The sequence below is a fragment of the Euprymna scolopes genome, chromosome 17 (genome assembly GCF_053919585.1).
Source record: "Euprymna scolopes isolate OS-2025 chromosome 17, ASM5391958v1, whole genome shotgun sequence".
Lineage (NCBI taxonomy): Eukaryota > Metazoa > Mollusca > Cephalopoda > Sepiida > Sepiolidae > Euprymna > Euprymna scolopes.
The window spans coordinates 10,800,827-10,820,411 of record NC_136498.1 but is presented as its reverse complement, the minus strand read 5'-3'; the positions used below and the strand labels follow the sequence as shown (position 1 = coordinate 10,820,411).

Here is a 19,585-nt window from a genome sequence, read left to right as displayed (position 1 = left end):
TTCTTCGTAGTCATTTGAAATTGTAAACGCACTATAAACGATTACTTTTTACGATTCGTTCGTTCTCTTTTTGCCTTTTTTACAAAGGAAGCCGACATTTACCAAGGCCTAAAGACCACTGGAGGATAAGGGTTATTGACTGTACAGTAGTCAATGAGACAATATCGTAGTAATTGTTAGTAGTGGAAATTTGGTGAATTAGATTACTTATGGGGAATACTCATCAAAACTTGTTCACGTTGGACTTGAAGACGATCATAGTGTAGTCAGCTAGAAAGCAAGAAAATGGAAGAGAGTTCCACAAGTTGCAGTTTTAAGAAAGACGTTTTGTTGATTGAATCTATGTTTATGTTTAGGCACAGATAAAGATGTGGCAACAGTACTCAAATTTTTGACGTACTTAGTTTTTATAGAAGTAGAGAAGTGCATCGGCAGTGATATCTACTGAAGCGGTAGAATGATCCCACCATTTTTCTAGTGACCTTGGCAACAGATTTTATGTACGTGTTCCATTACAGATCAGGAGTAAAGATCAGACCCAGAAGCTTGTCAAAACATGTAGTATCCCCAATACGGGGGCCATTCATTTCAATTAAAGCCAGACGTTGATGATGTAAATATAGAAGCTTGGACTCAGATGCATTAAAATTAATTAGCCACTTATTTCCCATTGCACCACGCACTAAAGTTCAGAGGAGAGAGAGAATCAGAAAGAACTTGGTCATTTATGGCCTTTGAAGTGTTGCGATAGACTGTAGTGTCGTCAGCATAAACGTCTACGGATGATTTGAGGGTGTGATTTGGGAGATTCATTGATGTAGATCTGGAAACGAGTTGGGTCCAGGATAAACCTCCGAGGGGCTTTAAAAATATATTCTCTACGTAAGGAGAATTCATTACGGGGGCAGAAAACAATATATTTGAATAATAATAGGATTTTGATTATACAAAACTAAATTAATGTACAAAACAGGAGATTTATGAAAGATACTGTGCACGCTTCATCTCAACCTAAAAAAAAAAAAAAGCCAAACACTATATGGTCTCCCGACTTATGCATTTGTCATATTTTTGTTGTGGGACTGGAAAAGGACATGTGGTTAACCTTATAGTTGATTACCTCAAGCGAACAATTTCTTCCAAGGAAATGGAACATCCAGCTGTTCTTTTGCAGCTTCTACTGCAGCCAGTAAAATAAACAGCACCACAATTCACGCGGCTTTTCATTTTTCTGCTTTTCATGGCAGATCAAGAAAGACTCTTCCTGATAAAACTCTAAATGATCTACGTACAAATTACAACAATTTGAAGGTTCTTATCACTGACGAAATCGTCATGACTGCCCATGGACACTAGCTGAGAGTTTATTATTTCAGCATAACATTCACAGGTAACAAACATGAATTGCAATAAATGAACAATCAATTCGAATTGTGAAACAAATCAGAATTGACATGTTCTTGTTTGCTTCCCCGCGAAGGTGTAGGTCAATAAAGGTCGGATCGTCATGTGTAGAATGCACTTTAAAAAAATGAGTTAACTGTTTACTAGTTTGTAACCTAATATTGTAAACCAATCGCATATATTAAAGTTCAATCTACGAATATATAATCAATATTTATACAATCGATCTAAAGATTTACTTCCCTTGTACTACTAGCCAAAATCAGTCGTAAAACTGCTACCTATTTTGACTATTGAAACCCCTTGCCTGATGTAAAACAAAGCCAAATGACACGATTTCATGAAACACAAAGCTTTAATTTTTTTTAAAATTCGGTACCATTTAAAAACCCATTTAGGCACAAGTATGGATTTTAGGAGAAAAATAAGAATTAGGCAGAAAAGGTGTGTTTTTCATCCCTAATACACCTTTGGGCTCAAGTCCCCGAATTTTCTCAGGGTCAAATATTACGTTTTTAGATGTAAATCAACGTGGTCTTGCTTTTAGGTAATTTTCAGTAAAATCTAATGATTTGAAAAGATTCTATGCTTCTTTTGACTCCATTACATTTCCTGCCTTGCAGTTATAACTTTATGTAAAATTTCAGAAAAATGTAATGAGTAGTTATTGAGAAGCTTTGAACGAACGGACGAATGGAGAGGGTAAATTCTAAGGTCCAAATTCGAATAAGTCGGTGGATCAATAAAACAACCTAAGGTGACAGATTCGCGAAACGCTCCGTAATTTTTGCCAAAATAAAGCGAGAAGCTCGGAATGATAGGTTGATCAACAAAATGAAAACGTATATTCGTGAAAAAATCTACAAACTTCAGATATTTTATCTCTCTAGAGAGTCGTCATTTTCCACAAAACTACAAACGAGAATTAACTTATTCATACTGGCTTGTCATGAAAAATCATATCGAAAACATCGTATAATCCTGTAGTGGATGTTTCCTGGCAGCTAAGGCACCATTATTAAAATTTAATTATTGACATAACCAAATTCAATATGGTCTTAAGTAGTGTTATGTCTTGCAATAAGCCAAAACGAAAACAGAACAACGGAATAGAGTTTAAACAATGTATTACCGGAACAACAACGTAAAAAGGTTACAACTGAAAAGAGTAGCAAACGTACCGAGCAGGCGAGGGTCGCTCTGGTGTTTAATCCACACCTGGGATCAAAAAGTCGATGGTTTATATAATGGATAGAACAGTCCATTTGGCGGGTGATTTCCCCAAAACACCCTCTCCCAAGCTGATTTCCGCGGTTGTGAAAATCAGTATTTCTTCCCTTTCGGGTAGACCACCAAGGGGTCGTCTGTGCGCTTTCTCTTTCTGCCGGAGCGTCTTGGTTCTGATATCCTTTTCTCTAAGTAATTCCTCTGTTCGTAATTGACGTTCGGCCAACTGCTTTTCAACTTCTAATTGACGTTCGGCTAACTGTTTTTGCAATTCCTTTTGCTGTTCCTCGAATCGTGCCTGACGCTTTGCGGCATCGATATGTAACTTGGTCAAATGTTCCAACGTTACTTTCAATTTGTCCATTTTTCTTTGTCAGCATTAGCAATTTCCAAACGTCCGCAGAATTTTACAAAACCGTTTTAATTCTTTCTTATTTCTTTCTCCAGACAATAAAACGAACAGAAAAAACATAAATATATAAAAAGTTAATTGTCTAAAGAAAAACAAATCAAGTGTATATTTTTCTCCGGAGAAAAAAAAAATAACGCCCGATTTTAGCAGCGAAAACCACAAGTGACGAATTCTTTTTCCAAAAGTATAAAAATTTATCTTTTTAAGTCGCGGCGAACCTTTTTCTTTTTGCAAAAGTACAACGCTATCTTTGAAAGTTGTGACGAACTTTTTTCTTTTCAACTCATTTTTTCCGTAATGATCTGCGTTTTTTTTTTTTAGTTACCGTGAACCTTTCAGTTGCAAGTGTTATGTTAGACACTTCCTTAGGCTTGATAACATTTGAGTCCGACGTCGTTAGTATTTTTAGAAGGCTATTTAAACGCGAGTATTTTTTCAATGTCGTGACTGGTTTCGATTTTAGTATGCTCCTTGAATCCAATGTCGTCAGTGTTTAGTTTTTTAGAACACTATTATTAAACGTGAGTACGTTCTCCGAATCCAATGTCGCCAGTGTTATGGCTTGCAATAAGCCACAAAGCAACGGAATAGAGTTTAAACAATGTATTACTGGAACAGCAACGTAAAAAGGTTACAACTGAAAAGAGTAGTAAACGTCCCCGAGCAGACGAGGGTCGCTCTGGTGTTTAATCCCCACCTGGGATCAAAAGGTCTATGGTTTATATCATGGATAGAACAGTCCATTTGGAGGATGATTTCCCCACAACAAGTAGATATATATTTTGCAAGCCTGCTAACGGATTGTAATATTTTATAGTAAAATAATTATTTTTTAAAAATGTCCCTAAATCGTCAGATGTAAAATCCCATAACAGAAATTACATTAAATTTCTTCTACGATTTATTTGCAATATTAAGGATAATCAATCGTTTTGTGTCTGACAGTTGAACACAATTTACGTCTGATAACTTTGTTTTGTTAAACCTTCCATATCAATCATATATCGATCACTCCGTACCATGTTAGTCCCATTGATAGGCTGAGCGCTTTTTTGATGTTGTGGACTGATATGTAATGCACAAATCAGTGCTAATGTAATCATATTCAATCATCAATTTCATACAAGGCGCTAATTCAAATTCAACGGACTATAAATTTTCACAGTTTTTAACGAGTTAAAAAAATTTGGCAAAAACAACAAGAGCAATACCCAAAAAACAACAGTAATAATAATAATAATAATAATAATAATAATTAAAATAAATTGAATTTTCATTTTCCGCTTCATCATCTAACATGTTTTAAATCGATCTGTCACGTCCACCATTTGAAAAGGGACATTTTTCCCGAAATATATTATGGATACTATCACAGACATAACAAGTAAGACATTTGTATGTAATATAATTAAAATAATAAAACATATATCTAATCACTCGTGTTGTTTTAGCTGTAAATATAAAATATTAAAAATATATAAAATACGTCATATGTTTTTGATTTTAGAAATGAAATAATTACAATTGAAATGTTTCTGGCAAGTGCTCGACTCAACTCCAATCTTCGGGTTCCTCTTGCCAAACTGTCACAAAAACACTCAACCCTCTACAACCACTATAAACATTTCCACACTCTCTATCTGTGCCAAAATCTAAACGTAGATTCCATAAACAAAGTTTCTTTCACATAACTAGCCGCATGTGGAACACTGTTCCGCTATCCTGTTTCCCGGTTGAATACAACATGATTTCCTTCAAACCAAAAGTAAACAAATTCTTTTTTTAAATGACCCCATAAATATTCAAATTCTACCTATTTGATACTATTAACGATTACTACATTACAATCTTAGATTCATTAACCCTTATCCTCGAGTGGCCTTCGGACCTTTATAATTGATGAAAGGAAAAAACTGAATATAAATAACATGTGAAGAAAAATAATGAATGTTTCTTTAAATTCAATTTGAAATACTCGTATTAACGAGACTAAAATAGGAACCCTAATAAAACTTCAAAATAAAATTGTCAATTTAGCTGAAGGTGTGTGCGGAAGTTTCATCATGAAAGCGTCTTGTTATCTTTGTTAACCAGCAACCTTAACCCTAACCCTAACCTTATCATTTATGATTTTATTAAAAACGTGAATTTTAGCTGTAAATAAATATTTTAAAAAAAGTTTTATTCTTTGCTTTTTTGACGTGCCTAGTGGGTTTTTAAATTAATTTTTAATTCGCGTTTCAAGCAGAAATTTTGGTTACGTTTTAACTGATAGGAAAATTTCCTTAAAAGAAGAAAATGTTACCCGGTTTTTACGTACATTTCTTTGTTTGAATTTTGTAAAAAAAAAATCACGGGTTTCTGTTGCCGCCCGCAGGCATCCTTAGTTTCAGGGCAAATATCAAAATAAATTTCCTCATCTAGAAGCATCAACAAAGCACACATCTTTACATAGATTTATGCTAGCATGAATCTATGAACTAATCAAATCGAAAAAGGAGAAACGTGTTGCTCACAAATGTATAAAGAAATAGACGAAGTAACCGTAAACAGAAGGGCACTACTAGATCAGGATGCTTGGGGATAGTGGGTTCCTGGCCTAAAATGCATTAAAAATTAATCTTATTGTTTTTCCTTTCACTCTGCCCTCAGAGGACAATCATGTTCTACAAGGTAAACAAAAAGAAAAAACCTATAATTTTCCTCTACAAAACAATTAAACCAAATATCACGAATAAAGATTTTAAGATATAAAAGAATTATATTATATTTATTTATTTACTGACTATTCTCCTTATCTTTTATAGATGTTGCTTGACTACGTTTCGGCCAACTATTCCTCTGGCCTTTACTAGATTGTTAACCACGGCGGAATAGTCAATGCTGCAGCTTCAGCTGTATCTTCAGTAATTACTGCCTTCCATAGTTGTTGTCGTCTCACTACGTTTTGGCCAACTAATCCTCTGGCCAGCTTTTGGTAGGATTGAAACTGCTATTTTCAGACAATGTTCACTTGGAACTGAAGAGATCCAACGTTTTTATTCACTATGCCCCGTGACCCCCACTTTTCATCGCAAGTTACATGTATGGAGTATTGCTGTCACATTTGGGCTGGTGCATCTGCTTCTAGTCTCTCGCCCCTTGACAATGTTCAAAAGAGATTCACAAACCTGATAGGCCCTGAACTGGCATCTAAGCTTCAGCCTCTGTCCCATCGACGAAGTGTTGTATCCCTCTGCCTGTTCTACAAGCATTTTAGTGGTGAATGCTCTGACGAACTGCAATCACTTGTGCCCCCACGACGTGAGCACACTCGACAAACCCGACAGGCTGCTAAATCCCACCCCCACACTGTAGAGATCCCTATATGTAAAAGATCTTTCTACTCCAGTAGTTTCTTCCCCAGAACAGCTAGACTTTGGAATTCCATTCCAGGTCACTGCTTCCCCGACAGTACTGACGTGCAGAAGTTCAAGTGTAACGTGAACCGACACCTGCCAAATCCCTACATAGTACCCCAGTAGTTGTTGCCCTTGATAGTAGCCCCCTAAACCAAAGTGGCAATTTTCCTTGCTTGGGGTGAAAATGTAAAAAAAAAAAAAAATGTCGAGAAATGAGTCGTTCTTGTTGCATCAATAAAAAAAGATGACACTTAACGGCGTTTCTTTTGGTTATCGTCAATTCGTGAGGCACTCACTGATCAAGTTTGTTTGTCTTTTCAATCTCTTTGAAGTGGTTGGATATCGTCTAATTCAGAAGAACGTTGATGAACAGTTGTGCGTGAATACGCTTCAACAATGCTCATAAATGATCGTTGTCAACATCCGATAGCCGACCACCTCACTCATCACTTTCAAGACTCTTGCGCCGCCACGAATTTCTTAAACCACCATTATTTTGTGCCTTCAGTAGTGATTCTTGAGCCAAACGCCATCGCGAGTTGTTTCAGAAGCATTTCGGCCTAGTTTGAATTGAAATAAGAAAATTCTGCGAATTTCTTTTTTCTATCTTGTATTCAACATTCTAAAAAGAGGACATACTTGTTTTAAAACGATTGTAATTTAAGCGATTAGATAGAACAAATACTGTTTTTAAAATGATATACAAAATAAAGGTAATATAACGAAAACTTATTTGAAAATACATCATTTGAAATTAAAACTAAAAGTTCCGCAAAAACTTTCGTCTCAACCTAATAACATGAAATCAATAAATAGTACATTATATAACTAGCGGGAAAAAACGCATAGCTTTGCCGAGTTGTAAAATGCGCTTAAATATATTTTAATTCATGCAGATTTCATTTTTTTTTTTTACAGACCCAATCTTCTGTTGAATATTCCATTTTACCTAACATATAGTGATGATTAAAAAGTAAGACAGAAACTGACTTGGGTGCAATCAGCTAGAATTGAAATCAAAACATGCAGCGCCTAGTCTCGTCTCCTACCGATGTAGCTATCGTGATAGATAAGGAAGATTTAAAATGAAATAATTTGAAAAAATGAATTTGGGCATGCATAGAAAAAGTAAAACTATGTCGGCAAATTGAAATGAAAATTTTGCATTTAACTTGCCGACATATTTCTCTTTCATCCAAACAAAGATTTTACTCATTATAAACCACCCTTTGCGCATGATTACTATTTCCTGTAAATTCCAGTGTTATGTAGCCAGTAGTTTAAGAGTTTATCGGTTAAATATTTACACACAGACAGACATAAAAATACATCTACTGCTTTATTTATATAGAATACAATGATGAATAAAATGTTAAATATAAATAATCAATAATTAAGGCGATTTTATTTCAATTACAAATTATTACAAATACAGTTTGTCGGCATTTGTTTAGTTCAGATGCTCTCATGGAAATCTGCTTTGTCCATCAGTCAGACAGTTAAACTTACAAGGTAATATAATATAATAAATTTGTTCTAAGTTTTTGGGTACTAGTTTACTTTCTTTCCTTCGCTCTGAAGATGGGGGGGAGTTCAGGCCTAGATTAGCAAAATACCTGGATAGCCAAGAGGTATTTCCCGGTCAAAATGCCTCCAGCATTAAGCAATGAAATCCAATTGATATTTACATCCCAGAATCTAAGTATTCATAGAAAATATATGAGAAATTATTTTTCTCACGAATTAATAAGAAATATGAAATAACCGTAAACACCGGGAGAATGATGGCTGAAGACTTTGGTTTCATGAATGTAAATACACCAAACATTATTGTTATTGACTTTCTTTTTGCAAAATTTTATCATGTTCTGTAAAGTCAAAAACAAATCTATAATTTTGCTCAACAAAACAACCAAACGAAAATAATCATGAATAAATATTTGAAGATAGAAGAAAAAACACACACCCATTTTTTTTTCCAAAATGACGCAATTCGGTATGAAATAACCCGTAAAGGGTTGATATGCCGTTAAACAAAACCACCAAACGAAACACAAAAGAATATATATTTGACAATATAAACACATTTTTGGTAATGATTAGATTCGGCATCAAAGACCCTAAAAATTAGTTAGTATGTCGTAAAACAAAGCAATCAAGCCAAACTTAAACGACTGTTTTCTAAATCTTTTTATTAAATTTAATTCAGCCGTGCAAAACTACAATTAAATAAATAAATTGATTAAATCAATAGTTTATTATACAATGATGAATAATATTTTGAATATAAATAATTGATAGATTGATACCTAAGCCGATTTGGTTCTGCTTCGCCACCTGCCAACAACTCCCGCCCGTGGAACATTTGCAGCAGACAATCGACTATCTACAAAAACTGCAACCAATTTTAGTTTATTATCTATTTGTTCCTAAAACTAAATGTAAATTACGTAATCCTGATTTATTTTCTACAAATGCTTGTCCGTGGAACAAATTTCCATGGGGTAGCTTCCTAGCTGACTACAACATGGCCGTTTTGAAGTCTAACGTGGACAAGTGCCGGTTGAGCCGTCGTTTAAAATAAACAAACACGACTGAAGTAAAACAATTACCGACAAACACGGCCTTGTCTCACCGGTCATGTTACACCCACTTACTCTTATTCTCGAATAGCGTTTAAGCCTTGATAGGCGGTGACAATATAGTAAAGATATATGCTAGTATATCTATGAATTCGTTTTTCTTTTGTGTGTATTGATATTCATATTAAAAACACCCTTTTCTACTTATTTAATGTATTTATTTGCTTCCCCACGAAAGCAAATTAGGCACAAGACCGATTTTTAATATGAGGAGTGAAAGGGAAATGAGGACCAGCTCCCCGGGGACTAGGGGAGCTGAATAGTGACAATTGGTATGAAGGGTTGCCCCTACATTGGCCAAGATCTTATATGTAGGGTTGCCTCCCCGCATATGGTCTTTGCTTGCAGTATCTGCCGGAAAGATACTACACCTTGATCCCAGCTCGAAGGCCAAGAGCAACAGGGTGTTTATTTCCTCCTCCATCGAGCAAATTAGGCACAAGGCCGATTTTTAATGTGAGGAGTGAAGGGGAAATGGGGACCAGCTCTTCGGGGAGTAGGGGAGCTGGATAGTGACAATTGGTATGAAGGGTTGCCCCTACATTGACGAAGGTCTTATATGTGGGGTCGCCCCCACATATGGTCTTTGCTTGCGGTATCTGCCGGAACAGATACTACACTTTGATCCCAGTTCGAAGGCCGAGAACAACAGAAAAAGGCAGGCCTCTTTTCTATTTATTGTATTTATTTGCTTCCCCACCAAAGCAAATTAGACACAAGGCCGTTTTTTTTTTTTTTTTTTTTTTTTTTTTACACAGTGATCACCACTTATCAAGGCCCGGAAGCCACTCAGGGATAAGGGTTATTGTAAGTACATCACGTTAGTGAGGAGATTTTATGAAGTGTTTAATTAGGGGGGCGGCTCATTAGGAATTTGTTAACATTAGACTTGAAGGCATCCAAGTTGTAGTCCGGAGGGAAGCAGGCAGACGGAACAGAGTTCCACAGGCGTGCAGTTCTAAGAAAGAAGCTTTGCTCATGAAATCCGCGTTTTGATTTAGGCACAGATATAGAGTGGGGGAAATTTTTCACAGTGGATTCAGCTAGACGGGTGTTTTTCGTGAAAGATTGGCGAGGGGGCACCAGGGATTTGAGTTCAGACGAGCACCTGCCATGAAAATAACGATAAAACAAGGATAGGCTCGCAACGTCTCTTCTGTGGGAGAGGGGTTGCAGGGTAGAGAAAAGGGCATCCCCCACTAAACCACGAAGTCTATTTTGTACTCTGTCAAGGCATGATAGGCTGTTTTTGGCAGCTCCTGCCCAGATATGGCAACAGTATTCCATACTTGGCCGTACTTGGCTTTTATATAGATAGAGAATTGCATCAGTAGTGAGATATCTTCTGGAGCGGTAGAAGGATCCCACCATCTTTCCTGCGACATTGGCAACAGACTTGATGTACGTGTTCCATTTCAGATCAGGAGTAAAGGTCAAACCCAGAAGCTTGTCAAAACACGGTGCCTCACCCAGACGAGAGCCATCCATCACAATTGATGCCAGCTGGGGATCAGAGCGTTGATGATGTAAGGATAGGAGTTTGGTTTTGGATGCATTAAAGGTAACTAGCCACATCTTCCCCCACTGAACCACGCGCTCGAGATCAGAGGAGAGAGAATCCGAGAGAACTTCGTCATTTACAGCCTTTGATGTGTTGCCGTAGATGGTCGTGTCATCAGCATAGATGTCAACGAATGATTTAAGTATGTGTTTAGGGAGGTCATTGATGTAGATCAGGAAGAGAGTTGGGCCCAGGATTGACCCCTGAGGGACTCCAGCATTTATATTGCAGGCCTCCGATTTTTGTCCATCTACCACTACTCTTATGAGCCTATCAGAGAGAAATGATTTAATGATTGAGAAAACATTTCCAGTTATACCGTAGCTGGAAATCTTGTGAAGTAGACCCTTATGCCATACTTTGTCAAAGGCCTTTGATATGTCGAGAGCAATTGCCCTAGAAAGGAAGCCTTTGTCAAGAGATTCACTAATCCTGTGGGATATAACCGTCAGCACATCTGCGGTAGATCTTGCAGAGCGGAAACCATATTGTGTGTCACTAAGAAGGTTATTCCTGCTGAGGTGGTTTACTATTTCTCTATTTAATATTGATTCCAGTAACTTACTCATAACACAGAGAAGACTTATTGGTCTGTATTGAGAGGGAGATGACTTATCACCTGAATTCTTAAATACAGGGCAAACTGAGGAGGTCTTCCAGTGTGTCGGAAAGCACTTCTCCTTAAGGCAGCGCTTAAATAGTTTCGTAAGTATGGGAGCAAGTTCTGGTTGAAGCTTTTTTAACACTATAATTGGGATGCCATCAGGGCCAGTTGCTTTACTGGAATCTAGGTTCTTGATTAGCTTGGCGACCTCATGCACGGATATTTGTATGTTACCTAGCTTGTTCTGTGTTATAGGAGGAAATATGGGGAGTTGATGGCCTTCGTCGCATAGGGTAGAACTAGCTGCAAAGTTCTTTGCAAATAGTTTGGCCTTGTCTGATGCTGACGAGATAACCTCTGGTCCATTGATAATGGTTGGGATAGAACGCACACTTCTGTTCAAGATCCTATTTGTTATTTGCCAAAACTGGTGGGAACCAAGCCGCTGATCAGCTACCTTGGATTTAACAGACTGGGCATATAGCTCTCTTGCATTTTTTATTACTCTTTTACAGTGGTTGCTGGCAGTCCTGAAAGCAGCTTTAGTCTCAGTGCATCTATTACGTTGGTAGTTATGGAAAAAGTGATTTCTGTGCGCGATAGCAGCAGCACATTCTGGGGAGAACCATGGCTGGCTGTTAGGTTTTTGTTGGAATTTTTTAGATGGTATGAATTGGTCTATGCCTACAATTAACCATTCGGTCAGATCTGATACTATAGAGGACACTTCCTTTTTAAACATGGAGTGCAGAGGTAAATCAGATATGAATGTACGGAAGCTATCCCAGTCAGCCATAGAGTATCGGTATACAGTACGGTGGAGGGGTACGTCTGATGGCTTCTTACATTTTGTTTTTATCTTAACTGATACGACGGAGTGGTCGGAGGATCCTAAAGGAGAATGAACGGTACATGAACATAGCTCAGGGGAAGTTGAAAGAAAAAGGTCTAAGAGGCTTGCATATTGATTGGGTGTATCGGGCACACGGGTGGGTTCGCGAACAATCTGAGTGAGGTCATAAGCAATGGCAAAATCATGACAAAACCTCCCCTCATCATCTGTCTTATTTGAATGGGTCAGCCATTCCACGTTATGGACGTTGAAGTCACCACAGATGTGGATGTTAGCCGAGGGATGTGAAGACAGTATGTGGTCTATTTTCTCAGATATGCTCTTAAAGATAGTAACTCCGCTGTTGTGGGGCCTATAGAGGGCAAATATAAATACAGTGGTGTTAGCAAGTGCAACCCTGAAGCACATATAGGGTAAATTAGGATCTTCTCTAGAGATATCCCTGCCACATGGGAAGCCATCCTTAATGTAGGCACATATTCCATGCCCATGGCGATCTTGGGAGTCAGATTTAGCTGTTAAATTGGAGTATCCATTAATTATGAACTCATCTAGGGAAGTGGTCGGCCCTATTCCAGTTTCACATAGAAATAATATGTCCGGTTTCGTCTCCTGTAATTGGGTTTCAACCTCTGGAAGGTTGGAACGTAGACCCCTGATATTGGAGAAGGAGACCTGGTAGTAGGGGTCTACGCTGGAAGATGGGGTTCTAGGTTTAATCGAGTTTTTATTCTGGAGATATTTCATGTTGAGGTTTTGGGATTTGTGGAATAGGTCGGCATACTTGGTTAGAGCAGTACAGAGAGGGAAAGTAAGAGAGAAAAAGACAGGAAAAATTTTTTTTTTTTATTTGTAGCACATGAAAAGGTAAAGCCGTAACAATTACCCACTAGTATGGCATCGAGAGGCCCCACCAGAGACTACTGCATGGTCCAGATCCACTCACCAAATGGCAATACAGCAGTCCCAGTACTTTGCGCCTGCTGGATAGGACAGCCTCCTTAGTGGTTAATCCAAGGTTCGGGTCCCTGACTATCAGGCGGATAACGTCAGCCCAGACAAAACGTTTACCTCCAGCACCCTTACTAGTGACATGGCAACAAGGACAGACAAAGACAGAAAAATATCCGACATCTCAGACTACTGGTCACCAAGTAGTACCGACCTTCAAGCAGCTTTTTCTTCACCCTTTGTCAGAAACATCACTCATTGAATGAGGACTGAATGACAAAATAGGAGAAGCGAGAGTTACTGGAGCTGCCGATAACACATCCACTGTATTATCTACTCTCCATTTTAAAAAAAAAAAAAAGGGGGGGGGAGAAAGGGGAATGGGTACAAGTGACTTATATCTAAGTAGTAAGTCCGGTGCGAACTTAATAATTCATGACACTTTTGGTGATAATCTCCCCTCCCATATTAATGGGTGGAAGTTTGTCGGTTATCTATCTAGTTTGAATCATTAAAGTTTCATCTTATAATTAATTAAAATCCAATAATTAACTATTATCAATTTGTAAAGACTGCTTAATATTAATTTACATTAGAGTTTAAATAATTATTCAAGGTTTTAGTTTAGGAGGTCCGTTTTCACGAGTGACTTTCTTTGCACTGTATTATATTTCGAATGTACTTGAACATAAGGCTAACTATATAAGGTAGGATTCGAAAACAAGAAGAAAGAATTTTCAATACAGGCAAGCTTGCAGTAATAGTATATATTAAGTATACTACTTTAAAAAAGTCCTAAGTTTATCTACTCTAGAGAATAATTTCCGGCATTTTTTTTTCGTTAGTTGCCGGCATTTTGATTGTTTGTTTTCATCGTTCAGCTTTGTAGCAGGAGGGGGGGACGGATAAGACGGAATACAGACAAAAAGACAGGAGAAATACAGACAAAATACATAAAACACGAAAAGTAAATTTAAAACAATGTAACAAAACATTTAGGATTAGTTTAGAAAAATAAAAATAAAAAAATAAAAATAAAAAATTAAAATACTTAACGTTTTTGCACTAGAGATTCCGCCAGCGGTTTTTTTATCAACTGTTAGCTAGCATATGGCTTACTAGAGTGACAGGAGATTTCTACTTCCGGATGACTTGGTCGAGTGCCTATCTATAGAATAAAAGTCGTAACGCTTTTATGTGTAAACAATATCTAATTTACATTTTTTTTTTGTTAAAAAAAAAAAAAAAAAAATTAAAAAAGAAAAATTCTAGCTTTTTTTTTTTTTATAAAGTCCTAAGTTTATCTACTCTAGAGAATAATTTCCGGCATTTTTTTTTCGTTAGTTGCCGGCATTTTGATTGTTTTCATCGTTCAGCTTTGTAGCAGGAGGGGGGGACGGATAAGACGGAATACAGACAAAAAGACAGGAGAAATACAGACAAAATACATAAAACACGAAAAGTAAATTTAAAACAATGTAACAAAACATTTAGGATTAGTTTAGAAAAATAAAAATAAAAAAATAAAAATAAAAAATTAAAATACTTAACGTTTTTGCACTTGAGATTCCGCCAGCGGTTTTTTTTATCAACTGTTAGCTAGCATATGGCTTACTAGAGTGACAGGAGATTTCTACTTCCGGATGACTTGGTCGAGTGCCTATCTATAGAATAAAAGTCGTAACGCTTTTATGTGTAAACAATATCTAATTTACATTTTTTTTTTGTTAAAAAAAAAAAAAAAAAAAAATTAAAAAAAAAATTCTAGCTTTTTTTTTTTTTTTTTCTAAAGTCCTAAGTTTATCTACTCTAGAGAATAATTTCCGGCATTTTTTTTTTCGTTAGTTGCCGGCATTTTGATTGTTTGTTTTCATCGTTCAGCTTTGTAGCAGGAGGGGGGGACGGATAAGACGGAATACAGACAAAAAGACAGGAGAAATACAGACAAAATACATAAAACACGAAAAGTAAATTTAAAACAATGTAACAAAATATTAAGGATTAGTTTAGAAAAATAAAAATAAAAAAATAAAAATAAAAAATAAAAATACTTAACGTTTTTGCACTAGAGATTCCGCCAGCGGTTTTTTTATCAACTGTTAGCTAGCATATGGCTCAACTGTTAGCTAGCATATGACTTACTTTTAATGTGGGGTAAAAACCAGCTCCCCTAAAAGTAGGCAAAAAGGGGGCACATATGCACATAACTTTAGTAACAGTACATATAGCCCGAGCAAAGCCGGGCGGACTGCTAGTATATATATATATATATATATATATATATATATATATATATACATATGTGTGTGTGTGTGTACATTTCCATACGCAATAACTCTGTCAATTTTAAGTCTACAGACTCGAAATTTGATATACAGGGTACTGAGATTTGGGAAAATCTTTGTAATCCGTTTTCGGCCAGTAATTTGGCGGTTAAGGGGTCAAAGTTCAACGATTTGACCTTTGAGAACTTTATCAAATTTCTCCACTAATTTTGGGTCTCAACCCTTGGAATTTTAGATATAGGTTTCTTGGACATGGATCTAATTTAATAACTTGATTTGAGCCCCAACCAATAAATGTTAAGGGGTCATAATAGGAGTCAAATTTAAAAAAATTGACCGCTTTTTTTTTTTTTGCTCAACATCCACCTCCAAACACCCGGGCAACGCCGGGCTGAAATGGTAGTATATATATATATATATATATATATATATATATATATATATATATATATATATATATAGTGTATCACAAAAGTGAGTAAACATCTCATATTTCTTCAAAAAATGAAGTATATCTCTTCATGGGGCAACACTGAAAAATGATTTTTTGATACAATGAAACGTAGTCTGTCTGCGGCATATATGATTTTAATTTATTTTTCTCTCAAAATACACCCATTAAAAGTTACATCTCTGGCAACAAACGTGAGTACATACGTAACCAAATGCGTTTAATATTAACATACATGTCCCATGATTATCCAAAACTGCCTTTACTCTGCTGGCCATGGAGTTTACTAAAGCTTTTCATGTAGCCACTGGAATGCTCATACATTCATCAATTACGACGTCGCGGAGCTGGCAGATATTTGAAATTTTGCGCACCTCCACCTTCTGCTTGAGGGTGCTCCAAAGATGTTTTATTTGGTTCAAGACCGGAGACATGCTTGGCTAGTCCATCACCTTTACCCTCAGCTTCTTTAGTAAAGCAGTGGTTGTCTTCGATGTGTGTTTTGGGTCATTGTCATGCTGGAACACAGCCCTGCGACACAGTTTTTTGGGGAAAAGGATCATACTCTGCTGCAGTATTTGACAGTTACTGTTAGAGTTAATGTTTCCCGCAATGCAATCTAACTCTCCAATACCTGTAGCACACATGCAGCCCCAGATTACTTTGAAGCGGAGTAGTTTCATCAGTATTATCAATAAAAGTAGTCCTTCGAAAATATATGGAAACTTATTTAAGGGATCTCATATATATATATATATATATATATATATATATATATATATATATATATATATATATAGTAAGTTAAAAAATGTATATGGCGATTAAGCTACATTGAATATTCCGCGTTTCATCCACTTTAGGATTCTTCAGGCTTATGCGCATAAGACTGAAGAACCCTTAAGTGGATGAAACGCGGAATATTCAGTGTAGCTTAATCGCCATATACATTTTATACCTTACTAACTAGCTCTACCTACGTATTGGGCACTTTTGAAGTAAATACTTAAAGCTTACGCATAAATCTATACTTTCGTATATTAACTTTATGTGAGTAAATTAAGTAGTTATATATATATATATATATATATATATATATATATATATATAGCTTGTTTAAACGCTGCAGACTTTAAATTGACAACTGCTTATTTTTTAAAGTGACGATTTAATAACTATTCATTATTTGGAGTTCAGTATGGTTTAGCAATTCATCATTTGGTTTCAGCAGGACAGAGCTACATATCACACAGCGGACGAAATGACTAATTACTTAGAGAAACATTAGATGAAAAATAAGATTAACGAAATTAACCTGCAACTGGACACTTTGTCCCTACATTTGAACACCATTAGATTATTTTTCATGGGGATTTGTAAAGCACAATGTTTATGCTGATATACCTAACACAATAGATAACTTGAAAACAACATTCCACTCGTTATTGCAGAAATACAGCAATTAATGCGTAGAGTTATGATATATGACCTCTTGATTACGTCACAGATGTTCGAGTCTCGCCAGCCGTATGCCCGAAATTGTATTTAAAGTAAAATTGCCAAAAATAATTTTTGGAGTAAATCTCACATTTGCATAATAATACTATTTGTTTGTGATTTATTTTAATTAATAGATCGCCACGTCTAAAACCATAATATATATATATATATATATATATATATATATATATATATATATATATTTATATATAATTTTTATAAACGAAATGAAAGAATTATTCAATTACCAGCATGTCAGACTGTATATAACCGTCTTCATCTTGCTCGTTTTCGTCTTCTCCGGTTTCAACCAAATCTGGAAAAAAGGAAAAAAGTCCCCGAATTATGGAAACGGCATTTACAGAATACAAAACACCAGCAACAACAAAATTTGATAGCGATGCATCTTTAACTCATTAAAGATCGCTTTCGCTAGAGATTTCAACATTTTTCTTTATTATTGATAAAATCACTTTAATCATTTTCGTTTCTCATCTACCAAAAATAAAGCTTAGAATGAGTTCAGACAAAATATCGATTTCACTCTCCGTGATCTTAAAGTCTGATCTCTCGTTATGTAAAATAAAATAATCTCTAAATGTTATGAAAGTTTCATTCGACATTCAGATTATCCTTCAGATAACGACCGTTTTGAACAAACAAACTAATTACCGTCGACAAGGAGGTTACGTATTCAGTTGATTATGTAACTTTGTCTTATTTGGATTAATAAGACTATCGTTCTTATCTTGATGGTTATTTGCACAAGATTTTGGCCGATGTAACCTCTTACTTTCTTCAGGTATATTTTGTTGAACTCGGGAATCTTTCTATCGAATTCAGAAATCTGCATTTAATTATGAACGAAACCATTGATTTAATATACAGAAGTAGTATGCATTCGTTTTCCCAGTCATAAGTGGGCAAAAATTCGCAACTGTATTCTGAGTGTCGTCAGCGCTAAGCAATAAAGCAACAACTTTCAGAAGATTGTAACTCGCAACTGAATTTTAATATGTATTTCATTCTCTACGTGACTGGCCTTATTTGCTTAGTGTTTACTACAGACTTGCGTCCATATCCCTGGATCAATCATCTTTAAACTTAGTCAACATATGTGTGATTGTCTAACTTAAAACTGGTTATATTTCGAGATGTTGAGGTCAAAGTTCAGCGTTGCAGAAAAGGTAAAAGCAACACTATTGTAGCTATGATCATAATAGAAACTCGCTAGCAAGTTTATACTGACTTAACCTTAATGTTGATTTTGATCTTGGAGTTTAATCTGTCAAGCTGAACGTTGTGGCCGTTGTCTGACAGATGTACGTGGTCTCACAAGTGATTTATATTATTGCGTATAATAAAATCAAGGAAATTAAACTACAATTATTTGAATTGTGCAAAAATCAAAAGCTCACAGTATTAATGCCGGTGTCCCTCAGGGATCCATCCTGGGCCCAACTCTTTTCCTGATCTATATTAATGATCTTCCAAATCACATCCTTTCATCATTTGTAGACATCTATGCTGACGACACTACCATTTATGGTAGCACATCTAAGACAGTAAACGACCAAGTTCTCTCCAATTATCTCTCCTCTGATCTTGAGCACGTAGTACAATGGGGTAATGAGTGGCTGGTTACTTTTAATGCATCTAAAACCAAGCTTCTCTCTTTACATCATCAACATTCTGATCCACATCTGGCATCAATTGAAATGAATGGCTCTCGTCTTCAGGAGGCCTCAAGTTTTAACAAACTTCTTGGCTTGACCATTACTCCTGATCTTAAATGGAACACGTACATCAAATCTGTTGCCAAGGCCGCTGGAAAAATGATGGGATCTTTCTATCGATCCGGTAGATATCTCACTGCTGATGCTATTCTCTATCTATATAAGAGCCAGGTACGTCCGAGGATGGAATACTGTTGCCACATCTGGGCAGGAGCTGCTAGAAAGGACTTGGCCTGCCTTGATAGAGTTCAAAATAGACTTCGTAGCCTCGTAGGAGATGTCCTTTTCTCTTCCTTGCAACCTCTATCTCACAGAAGAGATGTTGCGAGTTTGTCTCTGATGTATCGTTATTTTCATGGAGAGTGTCCGACTGAGCTTCAATCTATGGCCCCCCTCGCCAAACTTTCACAAGAAACACTCGTCTAGCTGTAAACACTATCAATAATTCCCCCTCACTCTTTATCTGTGCCTAAACCTAAACGTATATTCCATGAACAAAGCTTCTTTCTTAGAACTGCACGCCTGTGGAATTGTCTTCCGTTTTCCTGCTTTCCGGCT

At 36.3% G+C, this 19,585-nt stretch overlaps 1 protein-coding gene across 1 annotated transcript in view; it reads right to left on the bottom strand.

Annotated features, from left to right (window-relative positions):
* Window positions 1-19,585, bottom strand: part of LOC145296659 (gamma-aminobutyric acid receptor alpha-like) — a 774,217-nt gene that overhangs the window by 234,703 nt on the left and 519,929 nt on the right. The window contains exon 4 of the mRNA XM_080142597.1: window positions 17,540-17,607. Within this exon, the coding sequence (XP_079998723.1) occupies window positions 17,540-17,571 (32 nt within the window). The 5' untranslated portion in view covers window positions 17,572-17,607. The remainder of the gene's footprint in view (window positions 1-17,539; window positions 17,608-19,585) is intronic.